General features: G+C 42.2%; 1 protein-coding gene across 1 annotated transcript in view; it reads right to left on the reverse strand.

Moving 5' to 3' along the window:
* LOC102510861 overlaps positions 1–24,053 on the reverse strand; it is a 125,565-nt gene that overhangs the window by 96,491 nt on the left and 5,021 nt on the right. The window contains exon 2 of the mRNA XM_032490544.1: positions 11,639–12,009. Within this exon, the coding sequence (XP_032346435.1) occupies positions 11,639–12,009 (371 nt within the window). The remainder of the gene's footprint in view (positions 1–11,638; positions 12,010–24,053) is intronic.

Genomic DNA, 24,053 nt, shown 5'->3' on the forward strand with positions numbered 1-24,053 from the left:
GCTGTATACCAGAGATTGACACATTGTAATTGACTGTATTCAATAATAAATAAATAAAATTTTAAAATTAAATAAAATTAATTAATTTAACACATATATTACCTATGTATAGACCAGGGACCAACAAACTGCAGCCTGCAGGCCAGACCTGGGCAGCTGCCTGTTTCTGTAAATGAATTTTTGTTAGGAAATAACAGCCATGCTTGTTCATGACACACCATCCATGGCTGATTTCACACTACAACCACAGAGCTGAGTACTTGTGACAGAGACAGTGAATCATTTACTAAAGACTAAAGTATCTCCTATCTGGCCAACTTTAAAAAACTTTGCCAACTCCTCATCTAAACAAAAAAGATAATATAAAGGAAATGAATCTACTTTCAGATTTCCAAACTCTAGTAAAAATCTGGGGGGGAAACCCTCCAAGCTCCTGGCTGGGTGGTGTCTTCTCAGTCCAAGTTACCACCATGGGTCTACACTTCTCCTGGCTCTTGACGTGAGAGAAGGAAGGCCCTGAGAAATGCAAGTCACATCAGTAGAGCTAATTAATATTCAGCCAATATCCAGGAGAAAGAGAAGAAAAGAAAATCAGGATGGAAAAGTTGGGCTGGGTCACCCATTTTGATAAAAGTCCATCATAGAAATTCAAAATGAATTCTGTATGACCCACTGTTAGCCAAATGGATGATAAAAAGCACCAGCTGTGAGAGCCAGAACAGGTGTCTGAAATATCATGCTCTTCTTCAATGAGGAAAAGACAAGTCACAAATAAGAAGTATGTCATTAACTTAAAAAGTGTGACTGCTACAAATGAGTTTTTAAAAATTTATTTTCTAAACTTCAGTGAACTTTATGGTCGGGGATTATCCTGAAATCTATAAAAGTACTGGCAGCATTCCCGCTCCGCTCAGCACACCGTGTGGTGCGGGGATAACAATCAGCACTGTTGCTACTTTTGCAACAAAACACTTGAATTGTGCATAATGTGGGGGCAGGGATCACCTGTTTTGCCTTCTAAAATAAAATACACAAAAAGCAGCACATGTTAGAAATTTACTAAATGACATATCAGGTGGAAAAAAATAATCTCAAAATATATGTGCTTCAATTCATACCCATAAAAGCTTGGGTACCGATTACCACAGGATCCAGCCATAAACCATTCAATTGTAAGATTAGAAATGAATGTGACAGAGTCCTCTTTAAAATGATGGAGCCCAGAGAAATAATAATTTTCAAAATGTATACTAAAATCCTTCTATTCCACGTTGAGCTGTATGACGACAAACACGGGGGATGGAATCTGACCCACCGTACAATCAACCCTGTGGTGAAGCAAGGTTACTAACACAACCATTTAAAAACCATGCACGTGCACAGCCAGCAAAGAAAGAAACCAAGTTCGAACTTCTTGATACACATCCACTTATTATATTCTTTAGGAAGTAATCTATTTTTTAACTAAAAGTAAAATTGGATGAAAAAGATGCCCCTTGGAGAAAACTAAGAACAGTAAGCAGATTTCTTCCTGTTTGTATTTACTGACTGTTCCCTTCAATAATTTTATCCTACAGGAATTATCCAACCAAGAAAATCAAACATATTCCATGGGGTGAATTCTTGGAGGGAGAAGAGCAATGCTGTGCAGCAAACCAAGCTCTAGCCATTTTGGCTCCTCTGCCTTTGGAATTCTGTGTAAAACAGAGGTCCTTATAGAAAGTGGTGCTTTCACTCGTTCATGCCACATTATCTACAAAGTACGCCAGACACTCATACACGACAGAGCAAAAAGGACCGTGAAAGATTTCAGTCTAAAATGGGACTGGAGGACAGGGAAGGGAGGATCTCAGTCACACGCCCCTAGAAAAACAGAACTAAGAACTGAGAGGCTGATTTGCCATAATTACAGAAGATAGAAACCTGTCTCCTGACCAATGAACAAACGTCCGTCAAGAATCCCTCCCCATACTTGAGCCAACGAACTCACTGCCTGGGCTCTGGCTGGACCTCCTCCTCTTTTCACTCCCTGAGCATAAAAAGGGCCACCCCAAACCCTCAACGGACTTCCTGAATTACAATTCCTCTGCTATTCCTGAATAAATGCAATTTCTGGTCATTTGAGCTTGCCTCAGTTTACCTCCTTTGTTTAGGTTGACACTACAAATAAGTAAGTTATGTGCCAACATTTGCATGGAATCCTTTCCCAGGGAAAGCACGGAGCCGTGACGTGGTCATGGACACACCACCAAGTGGCCACGACGGTGTCACCTCCAAGAATTGTCAGTTTTCTGACCCACAGCTTTTCCTACTGTCTCCACTTCCATTCCACTCCATCCAGAAAGATGTGGGGAGGGAGGGCTGGGAAAAGAATGTGCTAATTACACCAGTAAAACCAAGAGTAGCAAACAGATCAAGAAAGAATGGCAATAAGCCCGGAAGCACACATCCCACAGAGTCGGTGCCCCAGCCAAGTAATTCCCGAGCTAATCCACTTTCCATCCCATCCTCCACCTTCTTTCCCTCCAAGTGTTCATAAGATTATTAAATACAGGTAACTCCTGACCGTTCAAAACAATTCACTTAGTAGATTCTTCAGGTCTTCCTTTCCTCAGTCACCCTGGCTTTCCTTCCAGCCCTCCTCCTCATGAAACCACGGCGTATTTATTGAATGGCTGTGCTGGGTTCTGTGATAGAAACGGGAAAGATCTAAACAGTCATCACTAGTATTCACTGGGTACTTACTACATGCCAGGTGTTGTGCTAAATGCTTTATCAATTCATCCCATTTAATCTTCAAGATAACCCCCAGAGGTAGGTACTGTTATTATACATGAAAAACTTTAACCTGTGACCTTGAATAAATGTCCTAATCTCCTAAATAAGTGGAGGAGATGGGATTGGAATCCAGTTTAGGACGAGAGTGCTCCAAACCGCTCTGGGGAGACCCAGTCTCTGGGGAGACTCGGACGCCTGTGTTCATCACAGACCCGTGTTTCCATGGTAAACACGGGGACACAGCACACCTCCACATAACATTTAATTTGCGTGGGGACATACAGGGCATGCTGCCTATTATGATACATGTGTTAGGTCCTCTGAGGGAGAAAATGCAGAACTGATGGTCAAGGAAGGAAGGTGTCTGAGAGGAATGTCATCTAACTCTGAACAGCATTCTAGGAGAGAGTAGAGCTTAGCTGGGAAATCACAGTTCAGGAGCAGAATCAGCAGTGCGCACAGAGCTCTGGGGTGAGACAGAGCACGGACAGCTGGGGGAACTGAGGTCTTCAGCAGGGGTGAAGGATGGGGTTTGGAGGAACAGAAAGAAAAGTGGGTCATGAGCTCAAAAAGAATGAAAGTGTTGAAGGCAGGAGGCAGATGATGGAAGTCCAAGGAATTTGGACTTCAGTAGGACAGAAAAAACCACTAAAAGGCTTTATGTAGGAGAATGATACGTCGAATGTGCAGGATTTCTCAACTGCTGACACTTGGCACTCGCTAACTCTTTGTTGGGGCAGAGGTCCTGTAAAATGCTTGGCAGCATCCCTGGCCTCCACCCATTAGATGCCAGCTGTACCCTCCCCCCATTATGGCAACCAAAATTGTCTTCAGACATTGCCAGATATACCCTGGAGGGCAACACGGCCCTGAAACGAGGACCACAGGGCTAGAGTAAGGAGACTGGACTGGAGACTGGTAATCGACAGACCCAAGATGATAACTGGAAAGGCTGATGTGATAAGCCAAGCAAGTGATGGCTGATCAGATAGGAGATTTTCCTGATTCCTCTCATATAACATAGCCTCACAATCTGACCCCCGAGAATCATCTAGAGGACAGTCCAAGCCCACCCTGTGCAGAATCCTCTCTACCTCTGAAGCCCATCTCCCCCAGCAGTGCCATCATCTCCCCTCCCCAGCACGGACCCTGAAGGCCTCATCAGCACAGCCTTCCTCTCGCTCTATCACATGGTCCAGTGCCTGCTTCCCAGCACCTCCCCCACAATCCCGGGGGACAACAAATCTCAGCCAACACCCTGAGCTCCTCAGTTCTAATCACTCTGTAGACTGGACTTTGGAATCAGGAGCCCAGCCCCACCTCTCAGATCTTAAACACAATATCCTCTGGCCACAGCCACCCATGAATCCATTCTCTCTCCATGCTCACTCCACCCACTCTTCACTGTCCTTAAGAACTTTAATCCCAATTTACTACTCGCCACTTTATCCTAATTTACTAGATTTATATGCTTGTCTTTTTAGCATATAACCCATGGCCTATACTGGTAGTCCCTGTTCCTTTGCCCTCGATCAATTGCCACCATGATGTCCCAAAGGATCACAAATTCCAGAAGTCCAGAAGAAAGTGATCATCTTGCGTGAAACCTGCTCTCACTTCCGTATTCTGACGCTTACTAGAATATCACCATCCACCCAGACATGTGAATCAGAAACCGAGGAAATCATCGACTCCTTTGCTTCTCCACATCCAATCGGATATCAAGTCCTGACAATTCTAAATCCTAAATATTCCTCAAATCTATCTCTTCCCATCTCCACTGCCTCCATTCAGTGTAGGCACTTTTACTGAACACCCAGACACTCATTTTAAATTTCTTCAATCCACTCACCATTCTGCCACCAGAATAAATTTTTTTTAAATAAATGCCAATCTGTTTATGGCTTAACTACTCAAAATTATTTAAAGCACATAGTATGACATCAATGTCCTTGTTTACATGTCTGGCCTCCTTTCCACCTGTCAGTCTCCCAATTTACAATCTAGAAGTTCTTATAAACTATGGTCACCTGCATCTCCATGCCTGGTATACATACTTCTCTTTTTATAGCCGATTCCTGCAAAGAACTCCTAGGTGTCTCTCAAGGTCTTGCCCAAATGTTATCCCCTGAGCTACCAAGAAGACTCAGTTACCCCTTCCCTTCCCGTTTGTTCCCCCTACTGTGCATATCTCCACTGGGACCCGTAACATGGTTATGACCTGGGTAGAGTGACAGTTTACATACATTGAACACTTATCATATACCCCATACTGTGCAAAGTGTTTTACTTGTATTCATGCTTTCTTCTTACTCAGAAACCACTATATTACTCCTCATTCTACAGAAGAAACAAACTTTGAGAAATTAAGCCATTTACCTAAGTTTGCACAAAAAGTGGAAAATCCAGGGCTCAAATCCAGAACAGTCTGACTACAGAGCTGACTTCAACTACTAAATTCCAATAATTTGTTTATATGTCTTATGTAAGTCAGTGTCAATCAGTAAGATATTTAGAATACAGAGAGAAAAAAAGAAAGGAAAGTTATATGTTTCTTCTAAGAGGAAAGAAAAGAAAGAAAGGGAACGGAAGGGAAGGGAAGGCAACCAAAAACTTTGTTGTGCTGGATGTGGGCTCCCTTTGTAAGAAAGGGATAAACCAAATGAAAATTAAATTAAATATAGGATACTTTTGAGTGATTGTTTATTCAGATAACAGGATCCATTTGAACTTGACCCCATGACCATCCTAGTTTGAGTGGTCTGGGCACTGTGATGTTAAGAAGGAAATGAAATCAGAACACAGTCCTGCCTCTGCAGGGCAATATTTACAGTATCCATATCTTCTTCAACTTTTGCCATAAATGTATCAATAAAACATTAATCCTAAAAATATACCCTAAGGATAAAAGTGAACCTACTGGGAGATGGAACAGTCCAGGCTTGGACTAGATGGAGGGGACGGTAGAGGCACTAACAACAGGCGAGGTGGCAGGAGTAGGATGTGAAGTTGATGGAACAACAGCAGCAAATCAGAAAGCTTACTATTTAAGTTTCAAAGCAGATTACTAAAGGGAAACCAGAAAAACAATATTAACTATACTGGGAGGAATGGGGAGGGGCAGGGAAGGCGGTACCTAAATCCTCACCACGACAGCCAGAAGGTGGCAGTAACGTTGACGACTGCATCTGCAAACTTAAAAATACCAGAAGTCAAAACCAGCTAAACAAGAGCAGGGACAGCACATGGGGGAGACACTGACAGTGGGGGGCGGGGCGAGGAGCAGGGCTGCTGCATGACTTCCAGCCTCCCTGCCTTTCACCAAGGTCAATGTGGTACTTTAGATCTTTTAAGTCTCTCAAATTAAAAAAAAAAAAAAAACTATATAAGTAAAACTGAGAAAGGATTACAGCTTCAATCTTCTTTAGTTACCCTGCTTATAATGGATTTATGCAGTGATTACCTAGGTAAAGGAATGGATAGAAAACATGGCTACTAAATGAATTTCAGAAAATGAAATCTATTTTGCTACTGACCTCTAAGTGGACATTAGAGATAAGTCTGCAGAAAAAAGAAGTATATCAGCTAAAATGATTTTAAAAGCTGATCTGAAAATTAAGTATAATTTTAACACCACAAATAAAACAACTTTTGAGAGTTAATACTGTACATAATGTTTCAAAAGTAAAAATAGAGCCCTGCACACACACGTGCTCTTCGAGCTGAAAGACACGTCATAGCTTTTACTGCTTCTCAGGAAAATACTTGTGTAGGTTTGACTAAATAGCATCTGAGTATTCTTCCTGCTCTGAAAAAAAAATGAATACAAATACAAATGATCATTTCCATTGGTCAATCAAATCTCCACTCTCTCTCGAGGACAGTTGAGTAGAGTGCATTCCATTCATTTCCTGGGTGTGTCTGCTCTTGTTATTGATTAATGACATCTTTCAACAGGTTCGAGATCATGTTCCTTTTATTCTTTTTGGCCTGAATTTTTATGTCTTCCTCCTCTTTAATTTTAGCCTCACTAACCCAAACACTCATCCAAACCTATGCCCGCTTACATACACACCAAGGAGCTCCTGCCCATGTGGGCAGCATGCAGACAGACCACTACATATGCAGCAAATTGGCACATCTGCCAAATTCAAAATAGCCCAGCATCCAGAAATACTCTACTAAAAAGATATTTAAGGTCAGTTCTATCGGATTAAGTGGATATAACCATATAGTCCTGCCAAAATGCTTGGGCCAAGTAAACTTGCTCTTTTAAATTTTTTAAATATATTTTTATTGAAGTATAGTCAGTTTACAATATGTCAATTTCTGTTATACAGCATAATGCTTCAGTCATATATGAACATGCATATATTTGTTTTCATATTCTTTATCCCCTTAAGTTACTACAAGTAAACTTGCTTTATTTTTTGTGACGTAAAGTGTTGAAGTGAAATCTGACATAGTTAATGATTGAAGAAATCCTAGAAGAGCTCACTAATGGATAATCAACAATTATATAAGATAATTTAGTGGTTTGCTGAAAACAGCTGCTGATGAATATGACCCAGAAAAAGGGATCTCAAAATGAATAAAGGCATTCTAAGAAAAAGTATCTTAAGGGACCACATACTAATTCTTGCAAAATGACCTCCATCCACACCTAACAGGCAATGAGCCAGGGTCCGAGGTCCACAGTAGGCTGAGGACTGGTGATACCTCGTCCACAGGTTGCAAGCCAATGGCCTGAAACTTCAAATTACGTGATGTGTCATAATAGTGAATGTTTTGCTATTTCTAAAGATTTAGAAACCACGGTAAATATTTCAGGAGAGATTTTTCCCCACACTTGAGAGAGATGACTAGACCAGGTTCCAAAAGGAAAAAAATCTTTCCCCAGACCACAAAAAATACCATGATCCACAACCCAGCGGTACGACCTACCAGGCTGCAAGCACGAGCACGATTCATATGTTTTCCCCGACTGTCTTCAGAACTGCTCTAGCTTAGAATTTTGTTTGAAACGTATATACAACAAAAACAAACCAACAAAGCAAAAGGCAAATGTGAGGATAATGGGCAATGCTACTCAGCCATTAGAGGAACGCAATCTTTCTCATCTCTGAAAGCAGGGCTACAAAAAGGGCTATCAGCCCTTTTGATGGCTGAAATAATTTTAAGTGTCATGGCCCTAATTTTGATCAGCTAATAAAGTGAACATTCCACTCAGCAAAAAGCAAAAGCTAATGTGTGTCAGGTAATATGCTAGGTATTAGTTTTCTCAATAAACAGAATTTTATTCAAGAAAATATAGAACACCATATACTTCTGTCCTTATAATATTTTCCTCCTAAAATTGACTTGTCTTCTCTACCTCAGTAAATGGCACTACCATCCACCCAGCCACTTAAAATCAGAACCAAGGAGCCATCTTTGATTTCCTTTTTCCATTGCCCCCATTCGAGACCCACCAGAAGAACCAGTAGCTCTGCCTCCAGAATTCATCCCACACCCACTGACCCTCTGTCACCTCCACCACCACCACATCTCGCTCCACTCCTGCCATCGGTCCCTCTGGTGTTCTGGCTTCTGCTTCTGCTCCTACACAATGCTGCCCAGAGACCAGGCCACGAGATCCACGTGCAGTATGGAACAAATATGTACTTACCCCGCACAAAGCCTTCCAAAAGCTCCCACTTGAAAAAAAAAATCCATTTTCCTTCCATAGCTTTCAAGACCCCAAGTGTTCTGGCTCCTGAGGCCTTTCTTTCTGTCCTCATCTCCCAAAACAGCAGCTACAGAGGCCTGCAGGCTATGCTCTGCTTAGGTCATGCCTGCCTGCACTCCCTGAGCCCTGTGCACCTGCCCCGGGGCTTCCTGGAATGACCTTCCCTCCAACCTGACCTCATGGCTCCTCACATTACACGTGAGACTTGCTTCACTCCACATTCACCCCACCCCACTCCCATTCACTGATCACAGTACTTGAATTTATTTCCTTCATAGTGCTTATTAGAATCTGATGGAGGTTCATTACCTATGCTTTCATTTGTTTTTGTTTTTGTTTTCGACCTGTCTCAGCCCACTGGGAAGAGGATATAAATTTCAGAAGAACAGAAATCATATTTCTCTTGCTCAGTAATGTATCTCTGGAGCCTGCAACACTGCCTGGCATGTTGAATGAATTCAGTAAACATCTGTGAGTGAATTAACATTATCACTCAAAGCTCTTTGCCTTTCAGTATTCTTGAGATTTTAACCTAGTCAAAATGTGAGAGAAAATGTGAAATCCTTTCATCTTTTCTATAGCATTTCTAAAGCACAATCTTAGGCCCTAAAAATGTATACAATTCCATGGACCTAAATCAAAAGGGTTGACAGAAGTAGGCTAAACCGCATGAGTAAGGTCTCCAGATCAAAACTCTAGTGCTCTTATTAGGAGTGTAGACAGAGATGAAGAGGGGAGGGGAGGGGAGGGGGAGGTTTGTTCTCAGGAAAGGGAGCAAAGCTGGGGTGGGGAGAGCGCCGGTTGTGAGCTCTTCCCACAGGGTGTTCTGTCTCAAAGGGCCACTGTCCTGGAGAGAACTGTTGGTTAGAAGTTCTCCCAGCAGTGATTTTCTGGAAACCAGCAGAGGGGCTAATTACCAGAAAGTTCTCTCCCTACAGAAAAGCGCCTGCCTCCCCACTGCCCCACTAACACCTCAGTTCACATAACTCCCTGTGCTGTTACCTCTGCTGGGCTTTGGAGAAAATTCTTGACTATGCGAACCGTAAATACACACTTCTGTGCTGAAACGCTATTTAAGTGTATGGAATAACATCTGTTACTAGAGCACCTTTAATTTCATATTTGTTTTGGATTAGGTTGGATTAGGTTTGGATTTGGTAGAGAGGAAGTACAGAGCCAACAAATAAAGTAAGGAGTAAATGCAGTCACAAAGCTGGGGAAAGGAATTCCCCGTTCTGAGGAAATTTCTTCATACCATCGCTAAGGGACTATGTATTTTGCTTTTCACTCTCCATGTCACACCCAGGTGCCTTCCAAAATGACAAGTGGGAGGGGTCACTAGTCTAACACAAGAATGGAGTGAGGTGGGGGGTAAGAAACAGACTGTTTCTTGATTCAGCGATTTTTAAAATGGAGGAATAGGATTATTCTATTCTTTTCAGCTTATTCCAAGTCCACATTTATTGACTGATAAGACTATTTCTGTTCTTTTTTTAAACTTTTGGGGAGGGGGCAGTAATTAGGCTTATTTATTTATTTTTAAAGGAGGTACTGGGGATCGAACACAGGACCTCATGCATGCTAAGCATGTGCTCTACCACTTGAGCTATACTCTCCCTTGAGACTGTTTGAGCTCTAAGGGAGGAAAATGCAGTCAACTTGGGAACAGTTTTAATCAAAAAGCAATTGTTAGGGGGAGGGTATAGTTCAAATGGTAGAGCACATGCTTAGCATGCACAGGGTCCTGGGTTCAATCCCCAGTACCTCCTCCAAAAGTAAATAAATAAATAAACCAAATTATCTAAACCCCCGCCCCCCAAAAAGCAATTGTTAGACACGGCTAGTGTTTGCCTTTGTACCGTATTTATTTTACTTCCTAGTTGCAAACTGATATATCTCCTAGAACACAGCTCCATAAAGCTTTCAGCCCACCACATTCCACAGGTTCTCTCAATAATAACACACACCTCTCAAAAAGGAAAAGGGAGGAGAAAAAACTTAGTTGTTAATTCTTCTCATAGGAGAAAAAGATCTACCAAGCAGTGATTAACTCCATGTCATAAATGAAAAGACAGGTCACTCGATCAGTCTTAAGAAGAAAGCATCACAAGTCACAGTACATCCTGAGGAACCTTCTTTCCACACGGGAAGTATCAAAAAGATCTCACAATATTTTATGTGACTTACGTCCCTAATACCGAAAGGAGACCGCAGTTACGACGGATAAAGCAGAGGAATTAGAAAAGCAGACACATACAGACATTTTATTATTTCCTGTCACTTCCTGATCCCAGCCAGGGCTCATTCTCATTGTCTTCCAAAACGCACATTATCGCCCGTCTCGTTCAACAGCGGCTCCACGGAGAGGAGACCGGCGTCAGAAGCCCTGAGTAACCGGAACTAACCCGCGTGGGTGAGCCAGCGTTCTGCCTCCCAGACACCGGGCGCCACACGAGTGAGCCGCGCAGACCTCCAGTTGCCTCACGAGAATGTCCTATGTAATAATTCTTACACACGTGGGTTTAGATGCACACTCATCACAACCTCCCATGTCACACACATACCACATACCTGAGAAAGGTTAGCAATACTCTGACCTGAAAACGATAATCCAGCTGCTCTGTTATTCATTATGAATTATGAAATGGCTTTGGAATTACTGTTCGGCAGTATTAGCGCTCCTGGTGAATGGGAGCCGGGGGAGAAAGCAGACAGCGCTGCTTCGTGTCACCAGTCAGTACACAGACGAGTTATGAATACACTGAGATCGCATTCCGGGCCCTGGGAAACCCCCCGTCCACGGGGAACACAGCTCTTGCCCTGTGGAGCTGCTTCTGAGGGCACGTCTGTGACCAGCAGAGTCAGAAATACTGGCCCAGAACCACCTTAAAACCATCGGGCTAGCAAAGTGTCAAGAGTGGCCATCTGTTAAGAAAAGGGCGTTTGGCAAATGTACTGACGAAAACCCTAGTGAAAAAGGAAACAAACCAGCTGAGCGGCAGAGGGGAGGAGGGCCTGCGTCACATACGGGTTTTTAAATTATAGGCTGATTGGGGCCGACCCACAGCACAGTTGCTATTCCGACTGCGGTGGGCCTCCGAGCCAGTGAGTGCTGTGGAGTCTCCTACTTACGTCAAACGGAGCTGAGCTGGACTGGGCACTCTGCCCGCACGGTTCCCCGAAGCAGTCACTGAAAGGAAGGAGGAGACGCATGGCAATGATCCGCGAGCAAAGCTGCTCTGCTTCTTCTGGAGGCCCGTTCTCCTGCTGGCTGAACAGCTTCTCCAACAGAGTTCGTCCTGCGGGTGAGACACGGTCATTAGGCGGGAGCACTGGCATGTCCCCTGGCTCAGAACTCCCCCGAGGAGAGGCCAGCAAACACAGCCTGTGGAACACTGTTGCCAAGGCTACGGACTTGTGCAGAGAGAGCTCTGCAGTCAGGTCTGGGACACCACACTGGACAGGGGAGCTCTGGTTCACTCCCCCATCCTCCAAAACAACTCCTACTCCCAAAAAGGATGGGCCCCGTTATGAGTCCTACCTCTTCTTGTACCTGCAGAAGCGCCCGGCCTTCTGGATTTCATTGGAAACCCCCCTTCTGCTCTGTGTTATCCCTGCCCCTGGCTCTCTGAGGAAGAAGTCAGTAGCCACCATTTGGGCTAAGAAATGTCAGTGGCTAACATTCAGTCTGGGATGTGGCAATGGGGAGGGGGAGGAATAAGGTAACAGGGAGGTAGGCACCAGCCTCCGAGTAGGGGAGAGGGCTGGCCAGAAGGAAAATTCACCCAGAAGAGGAAAATGATAGAAACTGCAAAATTTTCTTATATGCACCTCAGAAACATAACTCTAGGGTAGGTCTACACAGCAGGTTTTTATTATTTCCCTAAAAGAGATAAGAAAAGAGAGGCACAAGGAGAGCAGGACACTGGCTGAGGACCGGGGCCCACCTGTCCCACGGTTCTCGGTCCCGGTCCTGGCTGTCCCTCAGACTCACCTGAGAGCAGAATGAAGGGGACGGGGACTCCGGCATCAGTACCTCACTGGGCACCAACTGATTCCAACCTCAGCCAGAGCTGAGAGCTGCAAGTCCAGTCCCTCATCCATTTCTGAAGCTACTCACTCTGACTTATCATCCTTTGGGAAGTTAGTCAGCAGGTGTCTGCACTAACCGTCTGTGGTAGGAGAACTACAACGTATCCCCGGTCCCGTCCAGGGCCACCCGCGGGTCACTCAGCCCCGGCCCTGCTCCCGTCCGCCCTCCCACCAACAGAGTCAGTCCTCAGACTTAAAGTCACTTATCCAGAAAAGCTTCCAGTGACCCCCTTCCACACTCTCATGGCATCCTTCAAAGCTTCTTTGTGTAATTATTTTAGTTAATTATTTGTGCAATTATTAATTTAATGTCTGCCTCCTTTACTAAAACAACCTCTCTGACAGCCAGCACACATCCTGCAAATCCAGCCACTTGCACATAAGAAATATCAAAACATATTTTTAGGATTTCTAAATGAATACAATGTTACGATTCTCTGATGAAGATTCATTCGCGCCATGGTCGGAAGTGGAAATGATCAGCAAACTTTCTCTGTACAGGGTCAAATTGTAAATATTTTAGGTTTTACAGGTCATGTAAGGTCTCTGTTGCACATTCTTCTTTGGCTTTGTTTTGCTTTGTTTTCTTTTTAACAACTTAAAAAATGTGAAAAGTCCTCTTAGCTGGGGGCTGCACAGAGCCAGGCCCAGGTCTGTGCATCAGTCACAACATTGAAATTTCAAACGTGTAAGTGCTCAGTCCTGCACAGTCTAGGAGCCATGCAATTTTCATGCCTCCTCCTATGTTTGTTTGTAAAACAAAACTAAACTCCAAATCTACCTGTGACATGTAGAACGTCAGAGCAGGGCAAAGGAGTTGTTCTCTCCACTCCTGCAGGTCACTAGAGAACACATGTTGGTCTCCCAGGACTTTTCTAAGGAGAAATAAAAGATTTTTTTCCCTACAGAAATTAAGCTTGCCTGCAAACCTGACTGAACCCAAACACCTAGGAAATCACATCCCTCAATCCTCAAGTGATTAATTATCATGACAGTGCACCCACATTATACATCTTACAGCAGGCCGGAAAACAGCCAGAGAACTAGTGAGTTCTTTTCTGAAACTCAACATTGTATATGATAGAAAATAAGGGATATAGGATCTTGCCTGGGGTGTGTGTGTGTGTGTGTGTGTGTGTGTGTGTGTGTGTGTGTTCGTATTTGGGAGCAAATAAATGTATATTTGTATATCGAGTCAAAAATTAACAAAAGTGGCTAGGGAACAGAGTGGAAGAGGGGGCGTGCAACCCCCAGAGCTTCAGTTCCCTGAGGAGCAAACACCCCTACATTGGGAGCTTCTCAGCCACAGCTCCCCCTGGGCCGGGCCACCTGTGCTGGGGGCGGTCCAGCATGCTGCACCCTGACCCAGACTCCCGGGATGCCCGCAGCCCCGCCACAACTCCTCTGGTTCTAACAGCCTGATGTGTCTCCAGACAATGCCAAACGTCTCCTGTGTGGCAAAATGGCCCTGGATTGAGAACTCCTGCCTTAGCCTCTCTGAAGGGAAGTCCACCTCCTCGCATTAACAACAGCCTGGCTGCCCTGGAGACTTCCTCTTACAGACCTCTCAGATGGAGACGTTTTATGTCAAACCCCACCTATCTCAGCGACCAGAAGTCAGTGGTGATCTCTGATCCCCACCCGCACTTTCAAATAGTTTGACTCCTTCAAACCGATCAGCTCTCTTGAAACTCTTGCCACTGGCGAGACCCCCTGCCATCCACAGCCTTCTTGTCCTCCCCTCCCCTTCACTAACCCTTCACCCCCTGACTCACTGCCCTCGTTTCCACCTTGACTCCTCTCATCCTTGTCTCGGACACTCAGAAAGATAACTCACCTGTGACCTTGAATCCTGCCTCCTGAGCTTCCTCCACCCCCCGCAGGGACCCGCTCCAGTGCCAATACCAGTACCCACACCAACATCCAAGGCCACTCCCACCCTCCAGGGCTCCCCATCACCCTCAGAGTAAAGCCCTGACTGAGGAGCATCCCTGGCTGCCCAGGCGCCTCCTGCTCCGCCCACTCCAGGCTCCCCTGCCGGCCTCCTCCTCCTCCAGCACCCTGACTCCCCCACCTTGGAGCTTCTGCACCAGAACACTCTTCCCCCAAATACCTGAATGACCCACTCACCCACTGTCACTTCATTCACGCTTCTGCTCAGTCGTCACTGCCGGAGAGGACGTCCTGACCACCCTGTCGCCCTTTTCCCCTTACTCGCCTTCGCCCTGCAGAGAGCTCCTCCCTTGAGTTTAGGTCCATCTGGGGCCGACTCCTTCCCGTGGAGGGAGACCCCGTTTTAGCAGATGCGCTTAATTTTATGAAAAATCTCCCGGAGCCCACATCCCTCCCTACTCCCAGCTACTGTCCCATTTCCTAGTTTCCTTTACATCAAAACTACCAGCTAGATCATCAAAAAGTCTACAAATAAATGTTGATGAAGATGTGGAGAAAAGGGAACCCTCATACACTGTAGGTGGGAATGTAAACTGGTGCAGCCACAATGAAAAACAGCATGGAGATTCCTTAAAAAACTAAAAATAGAACCACTCACTATATGATCCAGAAATTCCTCTCCTGAGTTTATAACCAGAAAAAAACAGAAACTCTAATTCTAAAAGGTAACATGCATCCCAATGTTCATAGCCACACTATTTACAACAGCCAAGACATGGAAACAGCCTAAATGTCCATTGTCAGACTGACTGGATAAAGAAGATGTGTACACACACACACACACACACACACGATAGAATATTACTCAGCCATAAGAAAGAATGAAATATTCATTTGCAGCAATGTGGATAAGCCTAGAGAATAATTTATGCATAATGAAATAAGTCAGACATTGAGAAAAGAGAAACACAAATACTATATGATATCAGTCAGATGGGGAATCTAAAAAATAATACAAATGAGTGTATACAAAACAGAAACAGACTCACAGACATAGAAAACAAATATGTGCTTACCACATAGTGGGGGGAGGGACACATTAGGGGCATGGGGGTAACAGATACAAGACTACTATAAATAAAATAGATAAGCAACAAGGATTTACTGTAGAGCACAGGGAGTTATGCCCAGTTTCTCGTCATAACCTATAATGGAGTACAACCTGCAAAAATACCAAATCGCTGTGCTATACACCTAAAACTAACACAATATTGTAAATCAGCTATATCTCAGTTAGAGAAGACGACTGGCTGGAATTACCTATACCTGCTACCTCGAGCCCCTCACTCCGGACCCAGCCCACTCTCATCTGACAAGTCTAATTTGACTTCCACCCCCACAGAGCAACAGAAACTGGTAGCCAGCATGGTACCAAAAACACTTACGCCTTTATCTTACTCAATTTCTTAATCTCTCCAAGAACACTTTCCAGGCATCTTCCTGATGCTGCCCTCTGTTTTCTCTACCTCCCTGGCCACTATCTCTCAAGGCCTATGTACTGGCTTCTCTGTTAAATGTTAACATTTGAGTGCATCTGGGCTCATCCTATGGCATTCTCCCCACTCTCCCCATATCCTCTCCTGTGGTCTCTCTCAGTCTATACTCCTCTCCCTAAAACTGGGCAAGCTTTTGTGACGGCATCAACTACATGCAGCAGAAGCAACATGGTGCTTAGAAGGCATGCGGCAGCTCTATGAAGATCCTCAAGGCTGTAGCATAGTGGCAGGAGGCCTGGGGAAGAAGATGAGAGTTCAAAAACCCACCAAACCAGCGTGAGATTTCTTCCCCCAGTATCCCTCAACCTGGACTCAAGGACCCAAAACCCAGAAGTGGGTATCAGCACTGACTAGGAAAGAAAGCTTTAGGGGGCAATCTGGCAGTGTGTATCAATAATCTTAAAAATTTCACCCCTTGACCCAAAAATTCAACTTTGGAAAATCTATCCTAGGTAAATATTCAGAGGTATATTCAAAAAGTGATGCATCACAGGATTATTGTGAAGATTAAATGAGATAATGCATGTAAAGTGCTTAGCTCAGTTCCTGGTACTGTAATAAATGGACAGTTACTAGGGAAAAAAATGAAAGAAACTGAAATGTCCAACAATAATGACATAGATTTTTTTAAAGATAGCTGTATATATATGATGGAAGGATAAATTTAGGAGTTTGAAATTTACAAATATTAACTACTATATATAAAAATCAATAAAAAAAACAATTTTGTTCTGTATAGCACAATTCAGTATTTTATAATACCTTAAATGAAAATGAATATATGTATGTATGTGTATGACTGGGACATTAGGCTGTACACCAGAAATTGAGATATTGTAACTGACTATAGTTCAATTTAAAAAAAAAAAAGAATATATATAAATGATGGCCTACTATACAGCCATCAAGTCATGTTGTTATAAAAGGAACAACAACTTAATTAATGTAAACACATTGAATATATGGAAAGGAATAAGAAAAGTAACACTCAACAGGTATCACTGGAGAACACCAGTGCACCAGTCATCACTGATAACAGAATTAATAGGGAAATAAATAAAGCATTTAACCTGCCTTTCCTGGTATGAACTGTATTTTAGGGTAATAAAAGATACCTAGGTGATTAAAGAAGTTCGCAGTACAGAAAAATTCCCGCCAAAAAATGCAAAGAAACTGACGATATTAGAAAATTGCAATCTGTAATGATTCACCTAATGAATAGATGGGAAACCCATTAGAAAAAAGAACAATTGAAAAGTTTGCAAAGAAGAGATCAAAGTGTCATCTCCAAACCCACAAGTCCTTCACAGAGTCAACACAATTGACACAGGCAAACATGGTGACCCTCTTGATGGGGGCGGGTTATAAAGTCCACAGGGCTGCCCATCAAGCACACGTGCTGTCCCTCTGGAAAAAGCACAGGTCAAACCTATGTCAGATTGGACCTAACCTCTTATCTCGGGTATCAGAGAGTTGTGTGAATGTGCTGATTAACAGGTAACACTAAACGAATTCTATACGCATTCAATATAATAATGAAGTTATGGCATATTCAAAGTACATTTTTGAGATGCATTCTTAAGCATTTGAGATTAATAACTCAAATTAGTTCATAAAAGAAGGGTGGGGGTTGGGGGACAGAGGGAGACTGAAGCTATTGTGGCATCGATAATGCTGATAATTACTGAAGCTGGGTACATGGGACGTCATCATAGCTCTACTTTTATGTATGATCAAATTTCACAATAAATATCTTAAATCATGCTACTAAAAAGATTTAAGGACATGGAAAATGTGTCACAAATATTATGTGAAATAATCAAGATTACAAAGCTCAGCAAGGCACGGTCCTGATTCTGCAAAAACAGCAGACGTGACTTCGCTTATTAAAGAGTCAAACCACTGTGGTGAGAACATGGAAAGTTTTCATTGTTTCTAGGACCTGAACACTAGCTGGACTGTACTGATCTCCCATTCTGACCACTGAAGATAGTTTGACCAGAGCAGGGAGAGTGGACAGAGACATGACCTTCTGTTCTGCTTCCGACACTTGATGACCAGGGATTTAACTGGGACACACTGGCCCTATCAGACATCAGATGTCCTGCATCTCAACTGGGGAGAATGGGCTGACCTAAGGCTTCTGAACCAAAGCTTACTTCTTAACTGAACAAACTAGCTGGCTGTGACAAGGAAACAGAGGCCCCCAGGTTCCCTCTGGCACCCCCTTCCCTACCCCACCACCCACCCCACACTGACAAGCAGTTCAGGGGACCCCCCAACTCCTGGGCCTTCTACTCTGCTCCTTGGTCAGAGCACCTGTTTCTAGACTGGATGTGTCAATCACACTAACAAATGAAAATAATTGGCCCTAGAATATGCATAAGCATAACTTTTCTAAGTGCTCTGCTATTTAAACCATTTTACTTCATATTTTCATTCATTATGTAATCAACACTTACAGAGCTCTTACTATATACAAATCAGCATTAACAGGTTGGTATAAACTCCATAGGCACCCAGGAAGCACCTTTTGGTGAATCTACGACTCCAAGTACGTGGGCAGGAGAGGGGTGCAGCTTCTCAGGCTCTCCCTTCCCTGCCCCTCCCTCCCTTCCTCCGAATAACAGAAGACCCAGTGGGAGGGACAGTCTTTCTATTCTTCAAACCCAGCCTCCAACTGTCACTTTATAAATTAGGAAATGCAGGCCCAGGAATGCTAGGTCACACTGTCTTTACCTAGGAAAGCTCGTCTTACTAATCACATACATCACATACCTAATGGATGGCTGAAGAATTCTAGGGGAGTTCTTTCTCTTCTTTTATAGAATGGTGTCCTTTCTGCCCATCCCTTTCCACTGTAAACATCTGTCACTAGATTCCTTGAGGCCATCCAGACAAAGCAGCGCAGCCTAGGCAACCAGGGGCTTAGGCTGTGGAGCCTCTGCTTGGGGCCTCCTGATGCTGCCACCGCCCCAGCTGTGGCCTCAGACAACTGACTCGACCCCTCTTAAGCCTCAGTTTCCTCGCCTATACCTGGAATAATTATCCTCACTGCCTCCTATGACAGTTTTTAAAATTAAATTAAATAATTTTTGTAATGGGCTTAACATAGTGCCCAGTAAATGTTATCTATTACTTTTTTTTTTTTCCTCAAAGGCTCTGTACTTGGATAAATAAAAATTTGTCTCAACTTAATGGAAGTCATAAGTAAATAATGGAATCATAAGAATGTACCCACAATCTAAGAGAAAAAATGTAAGCAAGGTTATCACAGATTAAAATATCTTCAACCATTAAGTGTTTTTTTTTACATTCAGTGTATGTTAATTATATCAACAAGGTAAATACTTATGATTTTCCTAGCTAGAATTCTTAACTTCTGTTTAAAAAAAGATGTTTTCATTGTCTGTTTTACTATTTTATTAAATTAATGATAAAATCATATTCACCCAATGACAGGGAACTTACTAATCATTAATGCTCTCCAATTATTTCTGCACTAATTCCCTCTCCCTCCTCCCACATACACTTACACACTATTAGCTTTAGCACTTGGAATCGCTTTGCAGGCTTAAGCTACAGTTGTCCCACAGCATCTGTGGCAGATTTGTTCCAGGACCCCCTCAGATATCAAAATCTGCAGATGCTAAGTCCCTTATATCAAATGGCTTAGTATTTTCATATTACCTATACACATCCTGCCTTAAACTTTAAATCATCTCTGGATTACTTATAATACCCAATACAATGCAAATGCTCTGTAAATAGTTGCTGGACCCAGCAAATTTAAGTTTTGCTTTTTGGAACTTTCTGGATTTTTTTTTTAAATTTTTGACCTGCCGTTGGTTGAACTGGTGGATACAGAGAACCTGTAGATACAAAGGGCCGACTATATCTATAAATACTCCTCTAGCACTGGTAAGCAAACATCACAGGGCTAGATAAACATAGAAACAACAGCCAGGGGACAATCTGAAAGGACTATTTACCATCACAACACACGCAGTGATCTTGCACAATGAAGTAAAATCATCAGTCCCTACACTGGAGTGCTGTTGGGTAAAGAAGCAGTGACATTATATAAAGCAAGAAGCCTTCTATATGAATAGAACTATACAATGTAAAAGGCATATCCACAACTATTGTCAGCTTTGTAAAGCAGAGCAAGAGTTTATCATCATGATTTCACATGGACTCCAATGTTCACAGCAGCACTATTTACAATAACCAAGACATGGAAACAATCCAAATGTTCATCAACAGATGACAGGATAAAGAAGTTGTAGTATATTTACACAATAGAATACTACTCTGTCATAAAAAAATAATAAAATAATACCATTTGCAGCAGCATGGATGGACCTGGAGATCGTCATTCTAAGTGAAGTAAGCCAGAAAGAGAAAGAAAAATACCATATGGTATCACTCATACGTGGAATCTTAAAAAGAAGACACAAATTAACTTATTTATAAAATAGAAACAGACTCATAGACATAGAAAACAAACCTATGGTTACCAGAGGGGAAAGGGGGTGGGAAGGGATAAATTCGGAGTTGGAGATTTGCATATACTAACTACTACATGTAAAATAGATAAACAACAAGCTTCTTCTGGATAGCACAGGGAACTGTATTCAATATCTTAAGGTAACCTACAGTGAAAAAGAACATGAAAATGAATATATGTATGTATATATATGAGTGAAGCATTACACTGTACACCAGAAATTGATAAACATTGTAAACTGACTATACTTAAATAAAAAAGATGAGTATTTCTAAATTCCCAAAAACCAAACCAAAAAAAAAAAAAAGAACTTATCATCATGATTTCAAAGAAACCAAATGAGGAATGAAAAGATTCTAGAATCTGCCTGATGTCATAGACTTGGCAGCACCAAAACTGGGCACGTACTCTGCTCTCCTAATTTTTATTCTAAGCATCTTCCACTTCTGTGTGGGCCGGCAACTCTGGGAAAACTTCTGACCAACATTCTGTACTAAGATATAAAAGAGACCATGAGGTCTGTGCCCTGCAGGGGCTAACAACTAGTCACAATGACCAAAGCTTAATAAGGAATACTTTAAGTGCATTCTATTCAGAACATACTATCTTAATTAAACATCTCTAGTGGAACTGGGGGGCAGGACATAGCAAAGACAAGATATAACCAAGTTCTTAGGGGTCATCATGTGCCGAATAATCTCCTGGGTTCACCAAAGGATATCATCGTGAGGAAAACATGCTCCCTGTCCTTAACTAATGACAATATAATAGGACAAAGTAGGCAGGACACTCTTGTAGAAGAGATGTAGACAGAGTATGGGCTCCTGACCAGTGGTAACACAGAGCAGGGAGAGTCCCTGGCTCCTTCTCTGTCTACTGGAGACTATAAAGTGAACAAACAGGAAGAGAAACTTTCCATACTGATACTTGCTCTTGGAGACAACAGGAGACTTCTTTTCCCACTAGCCTTGATGATACATGCAACTTTTCTGTTTTTATTGGACCCAAATACTAACAATTTTTTGTTGTTACTAGGATTAATGACTCAGTGATAATCAACCACTTAATTTTCAGTATTTTAGAGCCAGAAACCTGAGAGATTATTTGGCTTAATACTCTAATTTTTCCTGCAAAGAAATCAAGATCCAAATATTTGGGTAACATGTCCCAGCTCATACACAGAGGAAGGTTAGGTGTGAGTTTTGGGTTATTTTATGCACCATAATATCATTAATTTTTAATAGTCTGTTTTCAATTTATACTTTAACAGCCTAGAAACATATAATGGATATTTTTTCCTTTTGGATATTTTTTAATGGTTGAAGGATGAATATAATTGCTATATTTTGAAAGGTATCAATATAAGTTTTTATTTCTACAGGTCACATCTCTTATGCAAAATGAATTAAATAAGTCTCATGACGTTAATCTTTTCTGATATCATAGCTCAGACATATCTATTTAATAAATTTCTCTTGAAATCCTATATTATCTACCAATTTAAATCATAAGAGGAAATGCAGTTGACCAGCAAATCCAGAGTTAGACATTAATGATGATTCCTTAAGTTCATGATGTAGAGAATAGAGAGAGATCACATATTATGTATCATCATATACTGATGGCCTATGCTGGATAAATAATATAAACAGACAAGGCCAATTACAATCACATGGAAATTAACATGTCTAATGTCAGATCCAAAGCGCTGCAAGTTTTACAGTGGAAGAGTGGCTCTTATGAGAATAAACATCTGGCAATTTCTCAAGAAAAGAAGGCGAGTGAGTGGTCAAATGGCTGGATGGGTCATGGGAGGAGCAAGGACCCAAATGGGCCCCACCTGCAGAGATGACACCCACAGCTCAGGAAGGGACTCAGCACAAGGGGCCAAGCTCCCTGCTTCCCAGGGCTCAGAACCCACTGGGCCCATGGCTGGTGCTGATCCAGACACTCTTACAGCAACACTCCCACAGTCGGGCTCAAAACTCCAGAGAAAGAAGGAAGACTTAGATATTTTAAACTTACAAAATGCAGATGGGGTACAGATGTGCTGGTTTTCTTAGTCCTTAATAGTAAGTGCCCATAATGTATCTTCATAATAGTTTTGAAGAAGGTGACTGCTCTGTCTAAAGAACCAGGACTCACATGTGTTGCATTTTTTTCTTTTACCTGAACTAAGAATATGGAGAAAAAGTAGCAAAAAAAGTGTTCAAAATCAATTACAATAAAACATCACACAGAGACAGAGCATTCAAAAAGTGACCTGATAGAGGGAGCTCTGACTACAGTCACTACTAAAATTTGTAAAAATTTAAAGTTCAATTTTGGCATCCATGAAGGCTTTTTTGGGGGGAGAAAGAAAAGAAACCATGAAACTTCAACTGTATATAAAATAGATAAACAACAAGTTTCTTCTGTACATCACAGGGAACTATACTCAATATCTTGTAATAATGTATAATGAAAAAGAATATGAAAACAAATATATGTATATATATGTATGACTGAAGCATTATGCTGTACACCAGAAATCGACACAACATTGTAAACTGACTATAACACAATAAAAAAGAAAGAAGAATCTATGAAACTTCAATTGATCAAGGAATAAAACATGACAAGAACAAGCTGAGAAATTTACTCTAATGAATCTAATAAAATTGCCCAAGGAATATCCTAGAACATGTGTGACAATGGCCAACAACCCCTCTCAGGACCTATGTTAGATTATGGATTTCTCCAGTAATTTCTTCTAAGATCATGAAACAAATCAAAGTTCAAAGAAAACAATATAAAAATGTCAAAAGGAAAATGCCTTTAAAAACTTCATGTCAATCTATTAAGTAAATCCGTAAAAGCAAGTCTAATAAATGTCAGCTTTAAAATAACTCTGAGTGAAGGGTTTTTCACACATTTAAAGCAGTCTCGTAAAAGGAATGAGACACACTGACCATAGTTGCCACTCAACATTTGAACTCAAACATCAGATCGACTCTTGCAGTTGGAAGGAAAGTCAGTGGTCAAGTTCAGCCTCTCCAGGGTTGTGGTCATCTCAGTAGATCTCCAGCCAGTCTCTGAACATCTCCAGTCAGTCTCTGAACATCTCCAGTGAACAGTGTAATCACTCCTCCCGGGACCAGCCATTCCAAGGCTGGACACCCTAGGATGGATGCCTCCCTTACGCTGTATCGAATCACAAACTGTTAGCAAATCCATCACCTCCATCCTGAACACATTCAATCTTCTGCTTGAACATAAATCTCAGGTTTAAAATTTGTCCTGGTAGTTAATGGAGAGCCATAGAATAATTCTGAGAAGAATGTTAAAAATCTACCTGGAAAGGAGGAGATGAGGTTTTTGTTTTTGTTTTAATTTTGGAGGTAAATTTTAACAGGAAATTAGTGAAATTGGCTAGCTGGATACAAGAAGGAAATGTGAGGAACTTACTAAGTTGTACACATCCCAGATTTTTGGCAGAAGAGACTGGGTAAAGGAT

This window comes from Camelus ferus, chromosome 11 (assembly GCF_009834535.1).
Source record: "Camelus ferus isolate YT-003-E chromosome 11, BCGSAC_Cfer_1.0, whole genome shotgun sequence".
NCBI classification, from domain to species: Eukaryota; Metazoa; Chordata; class Mammalia; order Artiodactyla; family Camelidae; genus Camelus; species Camelus ferus.